We start from the raw sequence: 24,988 nt of genomic DNA on the forward strand, positions 1-24,988 counted from the left end.
CATGCGTGCTAAGTCGATTCAGTCGTGTCCGACTCTGTGTGACCCTATGGACAGCAGCCCACCAGCCTCCTCTGTCCACAGGATTCTCTAGGCAAGGATACTGGAGTGGGTTGCCGTTTCTTTCTCCAGACAGGGATTCTAAGTTTGTCTATTCAGGATGCTGAGGGAAATGTGCCGACAGTGGGACTGACTGCGTTAAAGGTCTGAAGTATATCTAAGAACTATGGGAGAGGAAGGTGAGACAAAAGTAGAACTGCACCCACCTATGCAGCTCCAACCAGTTAGGGATTCATTCCACCATGCTGGGTATTGTCCTTCGGAAGTTGTAACAATAAAGCCTTCTAGAGGCTCACTGTGGCGCCCAGTGCAGCTTCTGGTCCGCTCACCCTGTAGAGGGGGCGCTTGCTGGGAGGCAGATCCCATCAGGCCTTGTGGGTGGCTCAGCACGACTGTGACGTGTCTCACCTGTGATGTGTCTCACCGTCAACTGCCAAACTGAGGTTGGCGTCGTGAGGGAACCTGCTTTACTTTCCGTGTGGAAAGCAGGAGCCTCTGAGGGAGGAAGGCCAAGGCTGGGCTAGGACTGAAGGAGGACTGACCTGGCAGGTGAAGGGCGGACTTGGTAGCAGCTGCAGCTTTTAGCTGCCACGGCTGCCGGGAAGTAGCATCTTCCTCAGTGTTGGTTCCTCAAGTGGTTGGTTGACTAGGCCTCGGCAGCCATGGTGGTGAACTTTGCGGATTATACGAGTGGCTTTCGTCACAACGATGTAATCAGTTTCATCAACAGTGAGGTCCTTGTGAACAGAGGCGACCCTGATTTCTACATGGCCTTCCACTTGCAACCTTGGAATGAGGTAGAGGATTGGCTGCGAGTTGTCATAGCTAATCTGCAGGTGCCACACGCCATCAAGAGGGCCTGTGCCGGGAGCACGCTGGTCTTGAGTGTATGTGTGGGCATGAGGCAGCAGGAGCGGCAGGAGTGTCAGATCCAGTGGCTGCAAGAGCAGGTAGAGAAGTGAGAGGAGACTTCCTGGGCCATGGCCTCTGAGCTGCAGCGCATGTGTGAGGAGCGGGAGGAGATGGTTGCACAGTTGTGTTTCACCTGGGCCTCACTGCAGCAGGTGCTGAAGGAGTGTGATATGCTTTGTGGGCGGCTGCTCCAGGTCCCCCCATTGGCCCAAGATATGGGGCCTGGGCCTCGAACCAAGCAATTTGGGGCAGTAGCATGGCCCATGAGCATGGAACAGCAGGTGGCTATGGGGGTGCATGGCAGGCTTTATTTTGAGGGAGCTGCCCATATGCCGAGACAGATGCTGCCCCAAAAGCTGCTGTTTATGTGCCGGGACCACCGAGTCCCTGGTCCCAGGCTATGCAACCCCCTATGCCAATGCCGAGGCTGTATCCATTTCCATACCATGCACCATTACCCATGGGATCGACATTCTTTCCACCTATACCACCAGCAGAAGCAGAAGCTGCAGTAGTCCCATTTCAGATGCCTTCTCAAGGAATCAATCTACCTGGCCCACTGGTTGAAGTAGGCTTGCAAGAGAAGATGGCCCCCCTGGGCAATGAGAAGAGCTACAGCCAGGGAGAAGGTCCTGAGGTCCTGCAGGGTACAGTCCCCTTAGGGGATCTCAGAAGTCTTAACCAGGAAGAAGGTCAGGAGAGGTCACAGGAGATGGTCCCCCTTGGGGATAGCTGGAACCACAGCCAAAAAGAAGGTCCAGAGAGACCCCAGGGGATGATCTCTCTGGGGACCAGTGGGAGCCACAGCCAGGAAGAAGGTCCAGAGAGACCCCAGGGGATGATCCCTCTGGGGACCAGTGGGAGCCACAGCCAGGAAGGTCAAGAGAGATTACAGGAGATGGTCCCCCTTGAGGATAGCTGGAGCCACAGCTAAGAAGAAGGTCCAGAGAGACCCCAGGGGATGATCCCTCAGGGGACCAATGGGAGCCACAGCCAGGAAGAAGGTCAAGAGAGATCACAGGAGATGGTCCCCTTTGGGGATAGGTGGAGCCACAGCCAAGAAGAAGGTCCAGAGAGACCCCAGGGGATGATCCCTCTGGGGACCAGTGGGAGCCACAGCCAGGAAGAAGTTTCCAGAAGACCCCAGGGGACTGTTCCCCTGGGGGACAGCAGAAACCAGAATCAGGAGAGATATCTAGAGAGTTTCCAGAGGATTCTCCCCCTGGAGTACAATAGAAGTCACAAGCAAGAAGATCCAGAGAGACCCCAGGGGACTGACCACCTGGAAGTCAGCAGAAGCCAGAGCCAGGAAGGAGGTCCAGAGAGGCCTCAGGCTACTACCCAGGGGGACAGCTGGAGCCATGATGGGAGAGAAAACCCAAAGAAACAACAAAAGGGAAAAAAGCCTCAGAATCATACCACAAGGAGAAGTCTGCCTCAGGTTGCAGTTCAGTGAATTGAAAGTGCCCATGCTGTAAAGTGATAAAATTTCCATGGTGCAAGTCCTGCTATAAATTCAGGAAAGTCTGCAGGGCAGTTGAGAGTGGAGGCCCGGACTCAGGACAAACTTTGTGATTTAAGGAAGGTAAGTGAGAATGGAAACACTCCAAAGAAAAACCAATTTCCTAAGAACCCATACTCTTTTGATAAGAAAGTACTCATTTACTTTACAGAAAATGTGAAACCAAAATTATGATATAAAAATTAAAGTAATTCATTATCCCATTACCTAAATAACAACTTTTTATCATTGTGGTATACAAAATGAAGTGAAGTGAAGTGAAATGAAGTCACTCAGTCGTGTCGGACTCTTCGTGACCCCAGGGACTGTAGCCTATCAGGCTCCTCCGTCCATGGGATTTTCCAGGCAAGAGTGCTGGAGTGGACTGCCATTTCCTTCTCCAGGGGATCTTCCGACCCAGGAATCGATCCCAGGTCTCCCGCATTGCAGGTAGACACTTTACTGTCTGAGCCACCAGGGAAATCCCCCATGGGTATACATATACACGTAAATAATGTGCATGCTCAGTGGCTTCAGTCATGTCCGACTCTTTGTGACCCTATGGACTGTAGCCTGCCAGGCTCCTCTGTACATGGGATTTTCTGGGCAAGAATACTGGAGTGGGCTACCATGCCCTCCTCCAGGGGATCTTCCTGATCCAGGGATTGAACCCAAGTTTCTTATGTCTCCTGCATTGGCAGGTGGATTCTTTATCATTAGTGCCATGTGGGAAGCCCACACATACATACATACATACATACACACACACACACACACACACACACACACACATATATATATATGTTTTCATTTACTTGAAGAAAGATGGATGGCTTTTGAGTATCATACTCTAAGGAATTTCTCCTAATTGAATTTATGTTCCCAGGTGCTGAATTCTACATGTTTGATACTGATTGGTTGACATCCCAGAGAAGCTGAAGTCAAGACTTTTATTTTTCCTTTTTCACTCTTTTCTGTTTTCTTTCTTTCTTTAAAAAAATTTTTTTTATTTATGGCTGGCCATGCTGGGTCCTCGTTGCTGCTCGCGGGCTATCTTGTTGCAGCCAGTGGGATCTACTCTTCTTTGCATGTGTGGGCTTCTCATTATGGTGGCTTCTCTTGTCTCAGAGTCCAGGCTCTAGAGCGCTCAGGCCCAGTAGTTGTAGTGCATGGGCTTAGTTGCATACTGTGGGATCTTCCTAGACCAGGGCTGGAACCTGTGTCCCCTGCAATGGCAGGTGGATTCGTAACTAATGAACCACAAGGGAAGTCCCTCTTTTTTCTTAATAATCTTGTTTTCCAGAAAATGCCATGTCTTTGGCTGGAAACAACCATGCATTTTTAGTTATAAGCTATATTGAATTTTAGGAACCCTGCTGTTCCTTGAAAATTCTATTGTTCATTTGTTAACTACTGCAAAGCTCATGTTTGCTTCTTATTTTTTTTTAAATTTTATTTTATTTTTAAACTTTACATAAGTCTGTTTTTATGTCTCTGAGCCCTACAGAATTTGCTTCTTCTGAAGAATCTGAACCTATCCCATTAGATCTTCCAAGAGCCTAAGACATAATCCTCATTTCTATCTGACCCATACCACGATGAGACCCCACACTGACTGGATCTGAGAAGAGAGAAAAGTCAGGGAAGAAGAGATGCTTTGGCACTTTGGAGAGAAGGAGGGCAAAAGAATTTTGTTAGGATTTAATTTTTCTGTTGGGTCAAGGAATTCAAAGAGTTGAAGGATGAAGTGTTAAGTTGTATAGATGATAGCAAATTTGTTGAATTTCATTTAATTCATTAAACAAATGGTTATTTTCTGATATGTGTTAGAAGCTAGAGTTATATGTTAATATCTGGTGCATACCTTATAACCTGATTTGGTGAGTTTAGTTAGATAACAGGAGAGAGCCAACTTTGGGATACAAATTATATCCGGAGTGATTTCTTTGTCTCTTATGTCATGTGGCCTTTGCATAAACCCAGTTGAAATAGCATCCAGATATTTCTGTAGTTCCGGGGGCAAGATCAAAAAGATTTATGTGGATGGACTTGATTTGCCAACAGCTCATCTCGTTGGTCCCAGATGACACAAATGAGTAGTGGCAAAGAGCAGGAAAGTTCAGGCAGGATTTTTCTGATACTCTCCTGATTTCCTCCCTCGAGAGGGACAGCTAGTTCCCTGGTTGCCTGAAAGACCACTGAGTGACTGCCTTAAAGAAGTGCTTCGGGGAGTGCTGGCAACACAGCTTCAGGCAGCCACCATCCCAAGCCCCTTTCCAGCCAGTGGATGAAGAACAAAATGTGTTCTAAGGACAGACATCGTGCTGTGGATGGTGCTTCTCTTGGGAGGGCTAATTGGATTAAAAGTAGAACTGGACTGGGACAAGTACTCTTGAGAATGCCCTTGGGCCCTTCTCTTCCACTTTGTGTGTTCTCTGCAGGCGCTCTGCTCCCCTGAGGCACCTGCTGCAGGCCAGGGGGAGCCAGGGTGGAGCCCAGGGGCTGGAAGTCAGATCAGCCTCCAGTCTGAACAAGAGGTGTCCTCGAGTTTCCCCAGGAGATTCCAGCTCACCAGGATCAGCCTTTGAATGAGGTTTTCTGCTTCTAACTAGTAATAGAGTGTTCACTTACCTGCTGTGTCTTCTGCGCTGTGTGTACCGAGGGGCAGGTTTGCTCAGAAGTGGTGTTTTAAATCTGCCTCTTCCCTCCATCCCACTGAGGTGACTAGAGAATTCCATGTTATTCACTGTGGAAGGGCCCCTCCTCTTCCTGTGAGTTACTCAAGAACTGGGGGGAGGGACTTCCATGGGGTCTTCAGTCCATTGTGATTGTGCCTGCTCCCCTCACTGTCTGTGTCCTTGAAGGTGCGCTTCTCTGCTAGTCCTGGGCCCGTGGGGCAGGAGAGGAGAGGTGAGGTGAGGTGAGGAGTGGGGGCTTCTGCCTAGGCTGGAATGTGTCCAGCCTCCCTATCTGCACCAAGAAGCCATTTCCCTGAGGCCCTGTCTCCCAGAAGTGCCTTGAGCAGAAATTTCTGCCCTGCAGGGCTCTCTCCCCTCCTTCCTATGCACAGTCCCATCAAGGTGCTCAGGATTCTGGAGAAGAGCCAGGCTTAGCCAGTTGGCTAATGTGGCAAATGTTTCCAGAGGCAAAAGGGGTAGAGTCTGGCTCCCTGCTTGGTGTAGAGACACATGGGGCAGAGAACAGACATGAAGCTGCCCCGCCAGCGTCCTCGCTCCCAGGGTCCTGATTACTGGGAGGCCTTGGTTATTTGGGAGGGTGCTCGGGAGGAAGGGGACCATCAGGGACATCAACATAAAGCTAAGCTTTCTGGGTTGGAGGCTGGTTTTGTGATACACTTGTGTATGCTGATAACACCCTGGAATTCTGGGAAGAAGAGATTTTGGAATTTTCCAGCATAATCCATTTTGGTGTACCAGCAGATCATTTTAGATCTCACTACATTTGCTGCATTTATGGTTTCAAATGGACTCTGCTATTCATTGGTATACATTTAGGTTTGCATGAAATCACTCACCCTGTGCATAGCTTTTATGTAGTTAATATAACTGTCTTTCAGGGCTGAATTTTCCCAAAGCAACCAGAATTATTGAGGCTGTCAAATCACTACTTTCTTCTGGGTTGGGTACACACAGGAAAAGGCAGGAGGTTTTTGAGGCAAGAACCTGGGCTTTGGAATTAGAGAGACCTGAGTTCAGATACTTGCTCTGCTATTCACTGGCTTTGTGAACTTAAACAAGTTACTGAACTTCTCTGAGCCCCAGTGAGTGGCTGTTCCTTTTCCCTGCCCTTAAGGTTCTGCCCTGGATGCTGTAGTAATGAATATATGGGATTATTAATGATCTTAACAGTTAACATTGAGTGCTTACTATGTGATAGGCACTATAAGCACGTTACCCTTTTGGTGACTGTATATTAGTTCTTCCAAGTGAATATTATCATCCCCATTTTACGGATGTAGTAACTCAATACTGAAATTTGGGAATTGGTGAAGCCTGGCTTCAAAATGATATTTTACTGATTCTAACATCTATGCTCTCACCATTGTAACACACTGCCTTAACCTTTTACTCTTATTAAGTAATATATTTGTAAGTTAACATGGATTATCAATGCCTAAGCCCAATGAAATGACTAATGGAGAGGCTTTGAGACATAGTGGCAATCTGGTGGTCAGGAGCTGCTCTTTTAGAATCTCTCAGGCTTTGGGATATATGACCATCTAGGCTGCCAGTCGGAGAAGGCAATGGCACCCCACTCCAGTACTCTTGCCTGGAAAATCCCATGGATGGAGGAGCCTGGTGGGCTGCAGTCCATGGGGTCGCTGGGAGTCGGATACGACTGAGCGGCTTCACTTTCACTTTTCACTTTCATGCGTTGGAGAAGGAAATGGCAACCCACTCCAGTGTTCTTGCCTGGAGAATCCCAGGGATGGGGGAGCCTGGTGGGCTGCCGTCTATGGGGTTGCACAGAGTCGGACACGACTGAATTGACTTAGCAGCAGTAGCAGCAGCTGCAGGCCGCCAGTAAGTAGGAACACTAATTATTTCAGGACTGCAAAAAAAAAAAAAAAAAAAGAGAGGGGCAGTAATTTAGGCAGTGGGAATGACTTGTATTTGATTCAACAGACTGGCCTTATGAAAAGGTGATTAAGCCTAGTTCAATATTAAGACAGGGACTTCCCTGGTGGTCCAATAGTTAAGATTCCCAGCTTTCACTGTATGGAGTGCAGGTTTGATCCCTGCTCGGGGAACTAAGATCCCACATGCCATGTGGCGTGGCCAAGAAAAAAAATACTATTAAGATAGAGCCCATCTTTCTTATCTAAAGTGAAAGTGAAAGTCGCTCAGTCATGTCTGGTTCTTTGTGACCCCATGGACTGTATAGTCCATGGAATTCTCCAGGCCAGAATACTGGAGTGGGAAGCCTTTCCCTTCTCCAGAGGATCTTCCCAACCCAGGGATCGAACCCAGGTCTCCCACATTGCAGGTGGGTTCTTTACCAGCTGAGCTACCAGGGAAGCCCAAGAATACTGGAGTGGGTAGCCTATCCCTTCTCTAGGGGATCTTCCCGATCCAGGAATCGAACCAGGGTCTCCTGCATTGCAGGTGGATTCTTTACCAACTGAGCTATCAGAGAAGCCAACAGCTTATCTAAAGTTGGTCTGAATTAGTTTTTGTTTTAAGTGGGTAAGGTGCCAGCTCTAACAGTCCAATAAGTTATGTCTATGTACTTTTCAGTGAGTAAGTAGGGGGAAAGGAGACTTCAAATCTCCAGACATGTTGCAAACCGGGTAATGGAATCAATGTTTTTAAAATTGGCGTACCAAATCTATGATGGAATGGGAGAGAAAGACATAATTTCTTTATCAGAAGCTTTGTAAAGTCTCAACACCAAATAATAGCAGACTTTAATTATGTGGTGCCGGCATTGTGTACAGCACTCCTGAATGGTTACATCACTTCTAGTATGTGACAGAGTGAGGGCGCTAAGCTTCACATAAACTTTAGCATATTGAACCACCCTGGCCTGCGACCTTCTGAGGTTGCCGTAGAACAGAGTTTCTCATTGGCTATGTTTGTTCTTCAGTACTTCAGCCAAGTGTTCAAGACCGTGATGAAACAGGTGTAGGAAGTGCTGCTGCACTGGTAGCAATATCCCCAGGGGATCTATTTGGTAAACCCTGTTTGGTTTGCTGCTGGAAACACTTTAGCCAATGGACCTCAGAATCCCCCCTGTAGGTCAGATCCTGGCCCATCTAGCCCAACTTCTCTGGGGCTTAAAGCCATTGTAGGAAAGCATCATAGCCTCCTTAGGGTCAAGTTTACTTTATTACTATTCTTAAAAATTTTGGCTGCACTTGGTCTTTCTTGCAGTGCACAGGCTTTCTATCACACCATGCGGGGACTTCTCTAGTGGCTCATGGGCTTAGCTGCCCCACAGCATGTGGGATCTTAGTTCCCTGACCAGAGACTGAACCTGAGACCCTCCATTGGAAGGTGGATTCTTAACCACTGGACCACCAGGGAAGGCCCTTACATCAATTTTTAGATAATAAGAAATGCCAACAGGAGTCTCTAGCTCTTTACCACTTTATAGATAAAGCAAACAGCATTCATGGAAAGAAGGCTACCTATGCACCGAGCACAGTGTTAGATTCTGCAGAGGCAATCATTATTGCCCTCAGCGGTCTCCTGTTCTGTTTAAAGAAATAAAACAAATATACACCAAACACCAGTCATCAGCCTTTTTTTTTTCAATTGTTGAAACATATTTTCTGGCCTGTAGATGTTGGTTTTCAAAGGATTCTGTGTATCAAACAGTGTTATTTAACAAATAATTATTTTCTCAGTCAAAATTAAGAAAGTCTGTATAAAGTTTCCTCACACAAGTTGATATAATTCCAACTAAGAGCAGTTACTTGCCATTTAAGTTTAGGATTTCTGAGAGGATTCAATGAGTATTATTATTATTATTATTATTATGACATGCAGCCTAATCACAGGCAAATGGATCATTTTACTAGGCTCTTTGTAATACCGACAATACCCCAAAATCCATCATTACTTAAACTTCTATGAACTTTGGGAGCACAAGTTAGGAGAAAGTTGTATAGGAAGCTGGTAGTTTTAATACATGTTAAATACCAGTGAGTGCTAAAATATTTTAGAGCAGTCTAAGTTCAGTATGGACAATTTTAGTTTGCAAAGCTTCCACGATAGTCAGATAGTTTCACATTATGCCCTCATTTGACTAAACAGTTGCTAGAAAAGTTGACTTTGTTTTACTTCAAAATAATATGTAATATTACAGTTTCACTTGTGACATTCTGCAACTTTTTGTTTTTATGTTTATACCTACTATTTCATGTTTTATTCTTCATTCTGCACTACATTACAAAAATAATTGCACACAAGGCAGAAACTTGTGATTACTTTTTTGGTAGGCAGAGTTAAACCATACTCCAGTGTTTAGAAAAGGATGACAAAGAGCTCTCTGATGGTTTTGTCTGTAAGTAAAAGTTTTAGGATATTTAATCTCACTTAAAGATTTTTTTGTTTGATATATATTTACTTTGATCACTTCAATAAGCCATATTGGTTCCAGGAAAGAAAAGAATGAGCAAATGTTGAAAATTTCATGCCTTTACCACTACAGTCCCTGATACTGTGTAGACAGTTTTGAAACTGCAGAACACATATGACCTGCTTTGTAAAAGACTCATACTATTGGACTCCCCACTGATTGATGTTTCTAACATTTTTTCATGAAATATTTATTACTGAGAAGGAAAAGAAAAATAATGCCAATATTGCATCTGTAACCACAAAATGCATTTAGAAATCCACCATTAGCTATTTTTCTTGCTGGGATATATTTCACTTGTATTTACTGAGCTGCTTAGGGAAACATTTATATAGTCCATTTCATTGCCAAATTTTGGTGTTTGTAGTGTATAGATCAAAGTGGTCATCTATGTTTTTCAAAGCATCAGAGATTTTGTAAAAAGTGCTCAGGCCAAAAAAAAAAAAATTGTATGACAAAGTAGTCTCTGTGGGGACTTGCCTGTCCCCACTTGTAGTCCAATGGTTGAGAATCCACTTTCCAGTGCAGTGGCCATGGGTTCCATTCTTGGTCAGGGAACTAAGATCCCACATGCCGTGGGGCAACTAAGCCTGTGCACTGCAACTAGAGAGGCCCGCGCGCTGCAACTACTGAGTCCCTGCAGGCTTTAGAGTGCTTGCTCCATAATTAGAGAAAGCCCTAGGGCCACAACACAGAGCCAGCACAGCCAAAAAGAAATAAATAAATAAAGACAAACGGTTTTTTTTTTTTTTAATTTTTATTTATTTATTTTTCTTTTTTTCCTTTTTTTTAAACATTTTATTTTATTTTTAAACTTTACATAATTGTATTAGTTTTGCCAAATATCAAAATGAATCCGCCACAGGTATACATGTGTTCCCCATCCTGAACCCTCCTCCCTCCTCCCTCCCCATACCATCCCTCTGGGTCGTCCCAGTGCACTAGCCCCAAGCATCCAGTATCGTGTATCGAACCTGGACTGGCAAGTAGTCTCTTGGACTTTAATCTTTTAGTTTAAGTGTTAGTTGTGGAACTTCATTTTGAGCTTCCAAGAAAGAGAATAGATTTTTATAAGGAAAGCTAGAGCCTCCCCTACAAAGAAGTGCTATTTTTTTTTTTTTTTGTATTTATATCATATTCTGAGTGCCCCCACCGAGGATGAAGGGAAGTAGAAAGAAGATTCAGTCACGGTCCAGAGACAAGGGGTTTGATGAGAACATCAAAGAGCTCCACGATGATTTATATGTCTGTCAGGTGCTGAGTTGTGGGATGTGAAGAATTGTTTCCAAAAACCCAAATGAGGCAGACCACAGGATTGTCGTTGGTAAACAATGAATGTGAAAGAAGTCAACGTCAGAAATGATATACTCCTCGAGACAAGTAAGAAGTACACTTTGCAGAGGGTTCTTTCAACAAAGGGAAAGAGGAAGGGGAAAGCAAGGGAGCTAACTACGTGCAAATGCCATGTTAGGATCTGGGTGTGTAAAGAGGAATAAGACATCATTCTTGTTTTCTAGGAGTGCAAAGACTAGTAGGAAAAAGAAACTTTGAGTGTCTCTTAGTTTCTAGACAAATCACATATGTCATTTAACTTTATCTTCACAGGGAAAGATAAGTAAAAACTGGCTAGGCATGGCCTTCATTTGATCTAGAAAAAGACTTGGGCAATAAGACTTTACCAGTATATCCAGGTCTGTCCAGTGTACAAGATGCCTGGACCACTTCAAAAACAAATGACTCAGGGATCTATTATTTTACATGAATAAGCTGGTGATCCAGATCCCAGACCTTGAAGCCTGGGCGAATAGACCTTGACTCTGTAGGAACCTTCCATGGCCTACTGCCCAATGAGGCTCAGGATAGAACAGTGTATCTGACCTCATAAGACATATATAGGTAGACATAGACATGCTATGAGTCAGGGCTTAGGAACATTTGACAGTTGAGAAGTGTGAGAAGAATATTCTAGAAGTCAAAATTACAGTTGCTAGATAGGAAACTGAAGCCTGACCAATCTGGTGCAGTGACCTCAGAATTAACATTGGGAGGCAGAGGAGGATATGGGGAGATGCACAGGCTCTGAAGTCAGCAACCTGTGTTCAAATCCAGGGCCTGACACTGACCAGTTGTGAACCCTTAAGCAGGCTACCCAGGTCTCTTGAGTTTTGGTTTCCTCATCGGTAAAACAGGGATAATAATAATATTTGCTTCAGAGGGTTGTTGATATAAATAAATGAGATAATTTATGCAAAGTGCTTAAGCAGGAGTGCCTGGAATGTAGTATTTGGTTAACAAATATTTAAAACCTCAGAAGCAGGCAGAGTTTCAGCTAGAATTAGGGATTACCTTCTGAGGCAAGAAGAAGGTAAGCTTTGGACAAGTAAGAGGAACTACATGTAGCAGACAGAAGATAAAGACTTGGCTGTCCCAAGCAGGTTGTGCAGATTTAGAATATAAACCGAGTTAGATGTCCCACTAGTGTGCCCCTAGGGCCCCATCCCTCCCTCTATGACAGCTCTTATTGAGTGCATTTTAATTGTTTACTTGTCTGTCTTCACTGGACTATGAGCTACGTGAGTTCAGGTTTATGCTTTTTCTCTCTCTGACCCAAGTACCTACCGCAGTGACCGTCATACAGTGCTCACGCTCGGTTGCCCAGTTGTGTTCAACTCTTTCCGACCCCATGGACTGTATCCTGCCAGGTTCCTCTGTCCATGGAATTCTCCAGGCAAGAATACTGGAGCGGGTTGCCGTTTCCTCCTCCAGGGGATCTTCCCAACCCAGGGATCGAACTCGAATCTCCTGTGTCTCCTGCCTTGGCAGGTGGATTCTTTACCACTGGGAAGCCCCCATCATACAGTAGATGCTCATAAATGTTGGTTGAAAGAATAAACATTTTTTAGAGGCTTAAATGAGCACACACAACACTGTTTCTGACTCTTGACTCACAAAAGGGTATTAGGAAAATTAACTTCATAGACAAACCAACGTATTATCATACGAAGGTGATCTTCTTAAAAAAAAAAAAACACTTTTATTTTTTTCTTGTCTCATTTTTGTAAAGGAAGTGAATTTCAGTAAGAGAGAATGTGTAAACTCACCACAGGTGACAATATTATAACACTGTCACAGGCGAATTCACACCTATAGATGAGCTAGTTGAAGAACAAAGTTAGTTTTGAAAGGTTAGAGAAAAAGATTTTGAAATGTGAGATCCACTCTATAAAACTAACCACCCTTGCCATCATCCTTTTAATCTAACTGAGTTTGAGAATAGCCTAGGGCATTTGAAATGAAGACAATTAACACCTCAGACAGGGCATCCACACACAAAATACTGTCACCTCTCAGAGACTTCAGGAGGTGGCACGTGTAGATAAGAAGATACTTTTGACCTTGGCTGACAGTTTGTCAATGCTTTTATATTTGATTAAAATGGCATTTATATTCTAAAAGGCGGTAGTTTGCTTAAACTGTGAAGTTCTCTTCCTTTTCCTCTTGATTTTTATTTCTTAGTTTATTTAAAAACAACAAGAATGAAAATGTTTTCTCTGTTGGGTGAGACCTGAGGAAACAACTCTTGCTTCTTGCACTTAAATGAGTTCAGTCCATCTCCTCTGGTCTCTCTAAAGAATGCTTGGCTTTTGTTTAAAGCCCAGCATGTTCAAGTTGGAAGTAGCCTTAGGGGTCATCTGGTTCAACACCATATAACAGATGGAGAAAATGAGGCTCAGAGAGAGGAAGTGATTTAGTAGCAAAATACGGAGTGTAATCAGACTCTCACAATTGCTGGATTAGTCCATCCAATTCATCTTCCTATTTTAAAAGTGGGCAAAAAAACAACAACAAAAAAGGTGGAGCAGAGGCATGTAGGATCAAATTTGTGTGTGTGTGTATTTTTTCCTCTTATTTTCTTGAGAGCACTAATTTCACTCTCTAAAACAAATATATTTAGCATCTAATATGTTTCAGACACTGAAGATACAGTGGTGACCAAGGCACACAGAATCCTGCCATCATGGACCCTATGTTCTAGTGCACGAGACAGACAATGAACAATCAGATAATTCTGCTTCTAATGGGATTATATTTGTATTAGAGGGCCCAGTCTTCCTTCGTTTTTCTCTATTGGTGCCCTGCAAGTTCTCTTGCTTTCCCCTTGTGTTTTTCACCCTTTCCTCTCTTGTGGGTCTGGTGAGAGAGAAGAGAGCCATCACAATTCCTCTTTCTTTACACTTCAAGCTCAGTGTGAAATTTTGAATTTGCTAAAATCAGGTTTAGTACCCGTGTAGCACTAGAGTGAAGATGTCAGTATTTTTCATCAACACTGCAGTCGTGGGCTGGCTCGGCTGTCAGCTTGCTTGTGAGATGATAATGAGGGACTGGATGTGCGAGTTGTACTACTACCTTATAATTTATCTGTTCCTTTTTAATACCGTTTTAGTTGTGCTGAACCCCATCGTACCTGGCTGCTTTGACAGGTGTGCTATTTTAGCAACATAGGACAAAACAGAGAACGAAAAGAAGAATGCATGCTACACTTTTGCTGTCAGCTCGAGGTTGCAACGTTCCTAAATTTGCGAATGATTTGTTCAGGGTTGTTCAGAGACAAAAAATCTTAGGTTTTGTTTTTGCCTATGTGACACTGCATGTTCTCACAGTTCATCTCGTAGGTGGGCTGCTGTTCATGGGGAGTGAGTGAGGGGATCCCTTCCCTATCTTCTGCTTTCATCTTTGAAATTCCGCCATTGTGATGGATTTGTCCACTCAAAATATAAAGAGTTCAGGGGGGACTAACTTCTCAAATCCTTAACACTGGTGTATGCGTTTACTTATCAGATCAATTTCTTCTCTGACCCAAAGCATGAAAAAGGATGACAGATGGAGTCGGCCATAGCAAGTGAAGTAGGAAGATAATGAGACAATCTTAGTTCGGTTCCTCAGAGCCATCCCCCAGTCTGCTGTTTTATTTTATTTTTTTTATTCTTGGTGTGGCAAGTGAATGTAGAAGGCTTATGTTTACAGTTTATCTTCCAAAGTTGTTAGATTCTAAGGCTGAGCATGCATCAATCAAAGAGAGTTACTATGAGCTGCCATTTACATGGTAGAGGGCTGTTTTCAACCCTAGTGGATGGCAAATATCTGGTTTTTGGCGTAAGGCAGCTCTGCAACATCTGATCCATCGGTAGGACTGGTGAGAATTTAAAAATTTCTCCCTATTGGGGTCCCAGATGGCCAGGCTCTCAAGGAACTAGGTGTGACATTGTTGAAGAGACACAACAGACAACATAATTTCAGCTACTTAAATTTCAATTTTAAAAAGCATTTTACAGGGACTTCCCTGGTGGTCCAGTGGTTTAAGATTTCACCTTCCGATGTAGGGGGTGTGGGTTTGATGAAGACCCCCTGGAGGAGAGCATGGCAACCTTCTCCACTGTTCTTGCCTGGAGAATCCCATGGACAGAGGAGCCTGGTGGGCTACAGTCCGCAGGGTTGCAAAGAATTGAACACAACTGAAGTGACTTAGCATACATGCATGGGGAGCTAAGATCCCAGATGCTTTGCAGCCAAAAAACCAAAGCATAAAACAGAAGCAATATTATAAAAAATTCCATAAAGACTAAAAATGGTCTACATCAAAAACAATCTAAAAAGAAAGAGAAAAGTATTTTACACACTCAAAAGAAAAAATGTAGAAGAGCGTTCAGCTTCAAACATTAAACAAGCTCTCGTTCTAGTGAAAAATGAGGAAGTTTGGGTGAAATATTCCTTAGCAGCACATCTTGAAATACAAGACAGAAGGAAATAAAGATTGAAAGGTTCTAAAAAATTTGATAGTTTAGCATCAATTGAACAAAAACCATATTCTCTATTAACTACAGACGATAAAAGATACAACACAATTATCAACACTCACAATGGACTTAAAACAAGTTTGATGTCCCAGATGCTAAAAGGTAGGCCCTGCATGTCAAAAGGCACAGACAAGTCCACATAAAGGCAAAGCACCAATGAAATGATTTATTCTCTCATCGAAAGCCCATCAAATAGATACATCTGGAACATCTTTGGACACAGACTGATTTTTGTACCTCAACCAGCACTTTGGGATCTTGGACAAGAAGGCTGGAAATGTTTGATTTGTTCAGGATCAAGACTGCTGGAGATGATTAGGAGGAATCAAAGAGAAGGGGAGGGCTTGGGTAGGTGAGGCAGCGGATCTCAAGTGCGCTGTTCACTTCCTGCCTGATTCCCTAGGAGCCTCCCGCCTGTGCTCAGTGGGGATCACCCACTGACAATACTGATGACTTCTGTGTTTTGGTCTCAGAGCTTTTGGGCCTTTCATTCTCTGTCAGTATGTTTCTGCCCCACATGAAGATCAACACAGCTCGCCTGTCTCATTAACCCCATTGGGGACTATTTAAGCTAAGTCAGGGTGGCCTTCCTGGGAAAACTGCAAGGACAGAAACATTACCAGGCATTCGTGTCTGCGTGCATTTGGGAGCACAGGCCACATCCTGCAAGGACCTTCTTCCAATAGTCCTCCCCTCTCTGTCCGTCCATCCACCCCAACCCTGCGTGGCGGGGGCGGAGCAGAGAGGGGAGGGGGGAATCGAACCCTAGGGCAGTAGCCAAGCTGCTAAACTGCTGACCTGGTTTTCACTGAAGTGCGAGAAGGAGGCTGTGAGGCAGGTAGACAACATCCTGTTGTTGGGGCGCTCCTTTCTCTTTTTTGAACATCTGGCTGAACAGGGAGGCAGGTGGCTGAGTCGTGTCTGCTTGCGGCGGCAGCAGCAACAGCGGCCTTTCCCTGCGACTGTCCCCTGGCCATGGACGCGGTGGCTGTGTATCACGGCAAGATCAGCCGGGAGACGGGGGAGAAGCTCCTGCTCGCCACGGGCCTGGACGGCAGCTACCTGCTGAGGGACAGCGAGAGTGTCCCGGGCGTGTACTGTCTGTGTGTGCTGTGAGTACATGACGGGGACCTGGAGCCCCCACTGCCCGCCGCTCGGCTCACGTCCCTCACTGGGGGTGTCTCGCCTGGGCTTCCTGCTCTTCAGAGGGTCCTCTCCAGTGCCTTTGTGGGCGGCTGTAGGAACGCTCTTTGCAGTGGAGGAAAAGGAGCCTAGAATATGCCTTTGCTGCCAAAAGGACTCAGGCTCCTGGCTTCAGATTGGACCTCTGGTAGAGGCTAGCAAGGTGGAGGCCTGGGATGAGGGAATGGCCAGATTTAGGGCTGCCAGCTCCTCAGAGGAGAGGCCTCTCTCTCCAGCTCTCTGGCAATGGCTTTGGAGGTATCTTCCCAAAGGAAGATTTCAAATTCAAGAGAGGAAAAAGACTAAGAAACGGAATCCTTTAAGACAGCAATACCAGTTAGGTCAGGATGCGGGAGAGAGGGACGTTTCAGAATAAAACCACCTCTCTGGATTTGCTTAATTAGCTTTCTTTACAGGAGTTGGAGGGGGGTGGGGTGGGGTTTCAGAAATAGGGCCTTTCCGTGATAAGCGCTAGGAGAGACAATAGTCGTAAAGGACATGGAGGGAAAACACCCGGTATGATTCAGCTTTGCCCTTTACCTAAGCATCTCTTGGTCTAAAGCCCCATTTTGAATCAGATGCACCTTCATCTTTGCTCCAGGGCTCCAGGGTCAGGCAGAGCTGAGACCTAATCTTGTGCTAGTCTGATGCTGGCTTTGGCAAGTTAACCTCGCAGTCCCTCAGTTTTCTTGTCCAAAAAATGTAATATTACTACCTGCCTCATAGGACTGAGCATTAAATGCTGTAATGCACATAGAAAATTTAGCACTGGACCTGATGCATACTAAGTGTTCAGTAAAAGTAAGCTGTTGTTGTTATTATTATTTTTTCACTCTCAGTACTTTTTATTATAATATATATATATAATATATATATATATTTCAGTCAATATCTTTAAGTACTCACGGGGCGTTTCTAAGGAAGTCCCTAGCTCAATCACTCTTTGTTAGCAGGGTAAAAACACTCATGAAAGCAGCAGCCCTGTACAGTAGCTTCTAGACAGAAACAAAATGAGGGAACATGCTTGGTTGTAATTTTGGTGTCTGATGATACATGGCAAGATTTTGAAGTTCCTTCTGGGTCATTGATGAGAGATTGTATTGAGCCTGGTGTTAGAGGATTTTCATTGTTTATTGTATTTTTTTAAATGGGCAAGGCATATTTGTGGCAACTCTCAGGCCAAGCTAAATACGTTTGTTATAAAAGCTTCAAGGGAAATATGTGCAAGCTAGTGAATCCCTTGGGCTCAGATTTTAGGTTTTCCTTATATTATTGTTTTTCCAAAGTGAAAACTGGGGTAGGTCAGTGAAAGCCAACTCGTATTCCTAGGCTCTTTTCTTATCAATAGAAGGTGGAGGAGTGAGTGGACTGGTGAGAGGAGCTTCTTTAGGAAAGCTCACCAAAGGAGGTAATGGGACCCTCAACCTAGAGGTAAAAATTAAGGTACAAAAAGCCTGGGAAGGGAAGGAAGAGCTGGGGACAAGTGTGTGGCAGGATGTTCCTAAGACTTCAGATGCACTGGCCTCTTTGTTGTTTCTCGAGCTTGACAAGCTGCTCCTTGCTTAGGATCTTCACACTTAACTGTTCCTTCTCCCTCTTCTCTTAGAGAGGACTTCCTTGACTAGCCTCTAAAATAAGTACCTTCTCCCTGTCCCAGTTATAATCCGCCACTTTATTTTTCTTCTGGGAGCTTTCAGCTGTCTGACGTTTGCTTGTCTACTTTTGTCTTGCTGGGCTCTCCTGCTAGAATGTAATCTCTCTGGGGCAGAGACACCATCTCCCACACCAGGAACACAGCCTGGCGTGCAACAGGTATCATAAGGCATGCAATAGGCACTCAATAAATGTTTTTGAATTAATGAATGAACTGTCAAGGCAAATTCTTTATGGCAATAGGCTTTTGGGCTGATATCAGGAGGCCAGGCTGTGGCCTCTGGGACGTCACTCAACTTCTGTAGGTCTTGGTTTTCATATTTGTAAAACAAGAATAGTAATGTGTGCTCTATTTTCTGCAGAAGATTATAGTTGGTAAAAGATGCAAGAGAGAAGGATAATCTTAGCCTATTACTCATATGGGCCAGGACCACATAAGGAATTAACTTAGGCAGATGGGAAATTCTCAGATTAAGTTTTTTGCCCAAAGTGAATCTTGCCTAAAATCAGTTTTTATGACTCTAGGTTCTCCATGCAAACCTTTTAATGAAGTAGTGGAAAATAGTCAGCAAATTGGGAGTCCCCCTAACATATCTTTCAGTGGGCATACTGGGCCTCCAAGTCCTAGAGGATGATGGCCAGACTGCTGCAGAGGGAAGACACAATGATACATTGCCTTTTATGACAGTTTCTCAGCTTTTTTTTTGAGCCAAGGATCCCTCCTGATAAACGTCAACATTTCATTTCCTCTTTTTTAGTACTACACCGTAGTAACAAAATCAAATTTATTTTGAAATAAACCATATACTCATTTTAAACCAAAACACGTATAATTATGATATACAGTAGAAATGACAATGTCAATGGTGTCATATATAAATGAACAACAAAGTATAGCTAACAAACATGCATTTATTGCAGTGTTCACGCAAAATAGTTTCTCATTCTGTCTTTTGTTTGTTTTCATTGTCCAAGAAGGTTTGGTTGAGCTTTAGTTTCTGTACTTTTATTGCAGAAATAACACACTGCATGTGCCTTTCAAGTGGTGGTAAGGTGGCTTAGTTGCTCAGTTGTGTCCGACTCTTTGTGGCCACCCTCTGTAGCCCGCCAGGCTCCTCTGTCCATGGAATTTTCCAGGCAAGGATATTGGAGTGGGTAGCCATTCCCTTCTCCAGGGGATCTTCCTGACCCAGGGATCGAACCTGGGTCTTCTGCACTACAGGTGGATTCTTTACTGTCGGAGCCACCAGGGAAGCTGAGCTATACTTTATACTATACTTTCTCACTAGATTTGCTCCTTTCCCCAGTTCTGAACCCCTGATCATGGCCTTTTCCTCTGTTCATTTTGGAAAACTGAATGTCAAAAGGTATTAAAGAGATCTTCCATTGATAGGATTGCTCATCGTCATTTAAAGCAAGAAGTTTTTCTTCCAATTATTTTCAATAAATAAATCCAGATTTTGGTATAATAAGTCTATTAAAAATAATTCCTAAGCACCTATTCACATTATAGAAATTTTTTAAGATGTAGATAATAGAAATGAGAGAAAATAATCTATAGTTTTATAACTTAAAGACAATTATTGTTGAAAATTAAGTGGTTTTTCTTCTATATTTTAATAAAACAATTGCTTTATAAACGCATGTGCTTTTCTAATACTATATTCTGCTGTGTTTTCCACCTAACTTGAAAAAGGCACGTTTGTATATAATGTTCTTACAAGTGATTTTAAAACATTATTTTTAATAGTTTCATGGTAGTCCAACCAACCCAACTATGTTTTCCTTAACCAGTCATCTATTTTTAGATATATGAATCATTCCATTCTTTTTTGGCTATTATGAAGTTTGTCATGATTCATATTTCAATCCCTAAAGATTTCCTCATATTTACGCTTACTTCCTTATAACAAATTTCAAGATGTGTTATTTTTAAATCAGAAAACATGAATAGTTTAAGATTCTTGATGTACACATGATCACCAAATATTTTTTCCCAAGTGGTTATCCCAGTTTATATATATGCTTACCAGTACTGCATGAAAGTGTCTGTCTCACTGCATGCTCCCTAGAAATGAGTATTCTTGTTAAAAAAATTCTTGAAATTTGATGTCTCATTCTTTATTTCATATTTCTTTAACTAGTGATCAAGTATCTGTGTGGTTGGTAAACTGTTGTATTTCCTTGCTCATGAATTGACTCTTTGGTGTGTATTTTGTCCATTTAACCATTTGGATCTTACTATTTTTCTGAATACAGTATGAGTTTTTATATTCGAATCCTTGATCTGATGTATCTTTTCTCAGTTTGGTGTTTGCCATCACTTTTCTTTGACACACAAAAATTAACATTTTTAATAAAGTCCATCATTCATTTTCCTTGTGTTTGATTTCTCCCTTTGCTTCCCAACATAGAAAGTTCTTTGACTTGCAGAGATATCCTATAACTTCACTTCAATTTTTGCTTTAAATTTATGATTTGGTTAGTTTATGTTTAACTCTTTAATTCCATTTGGAGTTTTATTTTGATGTGGAGAAAGGATCTAATTGATTTTGTTTCAAAATAGTGAATGATTTATAAATAGAACTTCCATTCCTGATTGATTTATTAGCCTAGTTTATCATATGTTAAATTCTTACATATAACAGTTACTATTTTGCAGTTATCTATTTGGATCAATTGGTTTATTCTTGTAATACTAGCTCTGTAGTATGATAATATTTGAATATATTAAAAATTATTTGCTATTCTTATCTGTTGGTTCTTCAAGATGAAATCTAGAATAATTTTGTTAAATTAAAAAAAATCCCACTGAGGTTATGTTAAACTCATTCATAAGTTAAGGAGGGATTGTCATCTTTAAAGAATTTAGTTTTTCCATCCAAAAACCTGATCTGTCTCTCCATTTATTAATTTTTTCATTTATATTCATCAATAGAGTTTTATAGCTTTCTTCCCATTGGTCTTGCATATTTTTTTAGGTTTATTTCTAGTTACTGTGAGCATGCATGTATGTGTCTATTTTTTTTTTCTATCATAAATGGAAAATTTTCCCACCGTATTTTCTTTTGCAACAGAAAATCTGCTGACTTTATGTATTTTTTCTGTATTTATCCAGTATACTAAATGTTCATATCCATGCAAATAGTTTAAATTCAATTTAATTTTATTCTTTTTGGTTTTCAAGGTATATCAAGTTTCTTTTCACTAAGGTACATTTGAGCCCTCGCATTTCTTTTTCACCCTCAATATAGACAACCATTGGGAAAGTCCTAAATGCCCACTGGGATAGTTTGATGGTAATAAAAGAAAAACCAATTTAAAATATTTAAAATAATTAGTTCGAATAAATAGTTAATTTCTGTACATCTTTCTGTACATATCTGAATTTGCTACTTTTATCTGATGAAAAATTGGGAAGAAGAAATGCTATTATATTTTTTATATATAATAAATATATATATAAAGGGACACATAATGAAGTCATTTGACATATGTGTCTTTAGATGAAAGGATAATTATCTTTTTGTCCTTTAAGATTTAAAGGATGACTGGGAATAAAGTGCCTGTCAAACAACTGAACTGGAGAAATGGGGGAAGTAACAGTGACAAAAGAAAACTCCAGCTTCTCGGTTGTATTTAAGGGAACAGAAGAATGAGAAATTATAAAACTTAATGAGTTCGTTTTTGAATACAACTGGCTATGTGTGTTGGTGCCACATTTATCTTCATGATAATTTAGGCCACTAGAATTATTTTGAATTATCTGAGCACAATCCATTAACGGCATAGGATTAAATTTGCAATACACAGACCACCAAAAGGACAATTCACAAGGCAATACATCAAGTGCTGACTCTGGTTGACAATGTAAAATTAAGGTGTAAGATTAGTCTAAAGATGTCATTAGCTTAAAGCAAAAGGGAAGCCTAGATTGACTCTTTGGGGCTCTCCCCATCTGGTCTCTATGCTTTAGCCTCTTCCTTTGCTCTTTCTTTCCAGTCATAAGGCCAAGCAGACGCCTTCCCTTTTTGAGAACTATGCTTTTTTAAAGATTCTTTTTTATGTGGACCATTTTAAAAGTCTTTATTGAATTTGTTACAATATGGCTTCCGTTTTATGTTTTTTTTTTTGGCCATGAGGCATGTGGGATCTTAGCTCCTCTACCAGGGATTGACCCCCACCCTCTGCACTGGAAGGAGAAGTCTTAACCACTGGACCGCCAGGCAAGTCCTGGCTTTAGGATTCGCCTAAAGATCAGTTTGTTCAGTCCCTCTTATGTAAGAGAGAGACAGCATAGAAAAATGGTTAAGAGCCCATGTCTTACAGTCAAACCCTCTGGGTGTGCATCCCAACTGTGGCCCTTACCTGGCTATTTTACCTTGAGCAATTTACTTAAATTATCCATGGCTCAGGTTTCCTATCTGTGGAAAGGGGAACGGTGACAATAATACTAGTCACCTCATGGAGTGGTTATGAGAATTCTTGCATGAGTTAACATTTACAAAGTTAATATGTAGTAGGTGTTCATTAATATAAATAAAAAAATCTATAAATAATTGTGAGATAAAGTTAGACCATTGTATGAGTACAGAAATAAAATGTTCTGTGGCACTTCAAGGGAAGAAGAGATTATATTCATTGTCATGACTCATTGAAGTTGGTTTTACAGAGTTTTACCATCAAACTTGAAGCTGAATGACTTTCGATGGTTCTGAAAATTCAAATTCACTCTGAAAGAAAGAAGATTGGGGCATACGAAACTGGAAAACCTCTTGAATCAGAGAACACTCTCAGTAATGATGGCTTTGTATAGGACACCATTCCTCTGGGTATAAAAGCTCTGAAATAGTTGTTAAAAAATCTGTCACATTATAATTATGCCTTGAATTTTGCACATAACATTTGTTTGTATAGACATAGGCAGCCTGGGCACTAGCTTGCTTTATTTGTGGTGTCATGAAGTCAGGTGTAGCTAAACTTTTTCTTTTGTGTAGCCCTTGAAGTGGTATAAAGAAGGAATTGATGTGGTTTCATCAATTTTAAAGCAAGATCTGTCCCCAATGCTGACCTTTTGAGAGAATAAGAAATAAGTCGGGTTGCTTTCTTCTTGTCTGTTTCTAACCAGAACATTTTTCAAGAATTGGGGACAGCTTTTGAAAAGATAAAGGCACATTTTAATATTAGAATCAACACATGCTTTGTAGTCATTGAAATGCAAAATATTTGTTTTTTTAAGAAATTAATTTTTCAAGAAAATTAGTCAATGGCAACAGCAACAAAATTGCTTTATACCAATTATTAATTTTCTAGATTTTTTTCTCATGATAAATTTAAAATTCCAGGCTTATCAACAAGTGTGACTAACAGTTTGATGGAGGAAGGAAGTTAAAATTACAGTATATTCGGGGCTTCCCTGGCTGTCCAGTGGTTAAGACTCTATGCTCCCAATGAAGGGGGCACAGGTTTGATCCCTGGTTGGGGAGCTAAGATCCCACATGTATCACAGCTTGCCCCCCACCAAAGATTACACTACTACATTCTTGGTTTGTCTATATTAATAGTCAGAGGAAAAATAATCCTAAAGGGATGTCAGTCAGTTCAGTTCAGTCACTCAGTCATGTCCGACTATTTGCGACCCCATGAACTGTAGCACATCAGGCTTCCCTGTCCATCACCAACTCCTGGAGCCTGCTCAAACTCATGTCCATTGGGTCGGTGATGCCATCCAACCATCTCATTCTCTGTCGTCCCCCTCTCCTCCTGCTTTCAATCTTTCCCAGCATCAGGTTCTTTTCCAATGAGTTAGTTCTTTGCATCAGGTGGCCAAATATTGGAATTTCAGTTTTTTTAAATGAACAATATTTTTCTAATTTGTGATTTGTTTAGGTTAGATTTTTAAAGCTTCAAATTGCAATTTCACTTCTGTTTATTAAAAAAAATGTTATTAGTCAGTTGTATAACATTATAAGGAAAATTAACAGACCTCCCTGGTGGTCCACTAGTTAAGACTCCCATTGCACGGAGTATAGGTTTGATCCCTGGTTAGAGAAGTAAGAGCCTGAATGCCATGGCATGGCCAAAAAAGAAAAAAAGGAAAAATAATATACAAAGATGTATTTATGTTAATTTAAATTTACATTTATATACATACAAGGATAGTTTTGAACAGTAATTAGAGTGGCATCTCTTTCTCCTTGTGTCCACTTTTTTCACATACTATCATTTTATATTGACATGGTCCATGTGCTTAAATTTTTTTAAAAAAGTATAGCTCTTTAATATCTTTGAACTTTGGTTTAGTTTTGAACCATTCTTTCTGCTGCCATTTCTTTATTTTGAGTTACATTCCTTAGGTTAATTCCATTTTTTCACTATTAAAGTAGAACTCGTATGAAAATCTTGGTCAAATTGCTTTTTCCATTTCATTCCTTAGAGCGGATGAAGATAAGGAAGGTCATTAGGTCAAAAATACGCAGTTTTATAGCCCTTGTTATAACTTGCCAATTTATTCCCTAAAACAGTGATTTTTCAGTGGATGGGGAGAGAGCATGAGTAGTTTGGAAAAGAGATAATCCATATTTTAGTTTACTTTTATATTATAAGATTACTATTTCTTAATACAAGCTACAGAAAACAAAACTGAAATTTTGTTGGGGAAGAAAGAGTAAGAAGTTTAGAAACACTGTTTTATGAAGACTGAAACCCTTGAAAAAGCTTCAGC

General features: G+C 41.8%; 1 protein-coding gene across 2 annotated transcripts in view; it reads left to right on the forward strand.

Moving 5' to 3' along the window:
* Window positions 1-24,988, forward strand: part of SH2D1A (SH2 domain containing 1A) — a 121,705-nt gene that overhangs the window by 82,706 nt on the left and 14,011 nt on the right. The window contains exon 1 of one of the 2 annotated variants that reach the window (NM_001034733.2): window positions 16,237-16,541. The exons of the other annotated variant lie outside the window; for it this stretch is intronic. Within the exon in view, the coding sequence (NP_001029905.1) occupies window positions 16,405-16,541 (137 nt within the window). The 5' untranslated portion in view covers window positions 16,237-16,404. Of the gene's footprint in view, window positions 1-16,236; window positions 16,542-24,988 lie in introns of those variants that run through there. 2 annotated transcript variants of the gene reach the window in all.

This window comes from Bos taurus, chromosome X, assembly GCF_002263795.3.
Source record: "Bos taurus isolate L1 Dominette 01449 registration number 42190680 breed Hereford chromosome X, ARS-UCD2.0, whole genome shotgun sequence".
Taxonomy (NCBI): Eukaryota; Metazoa; Chordata; class Mammalia; order Artiodactyla; family Bovidae; genus Bos; species Bos taurus.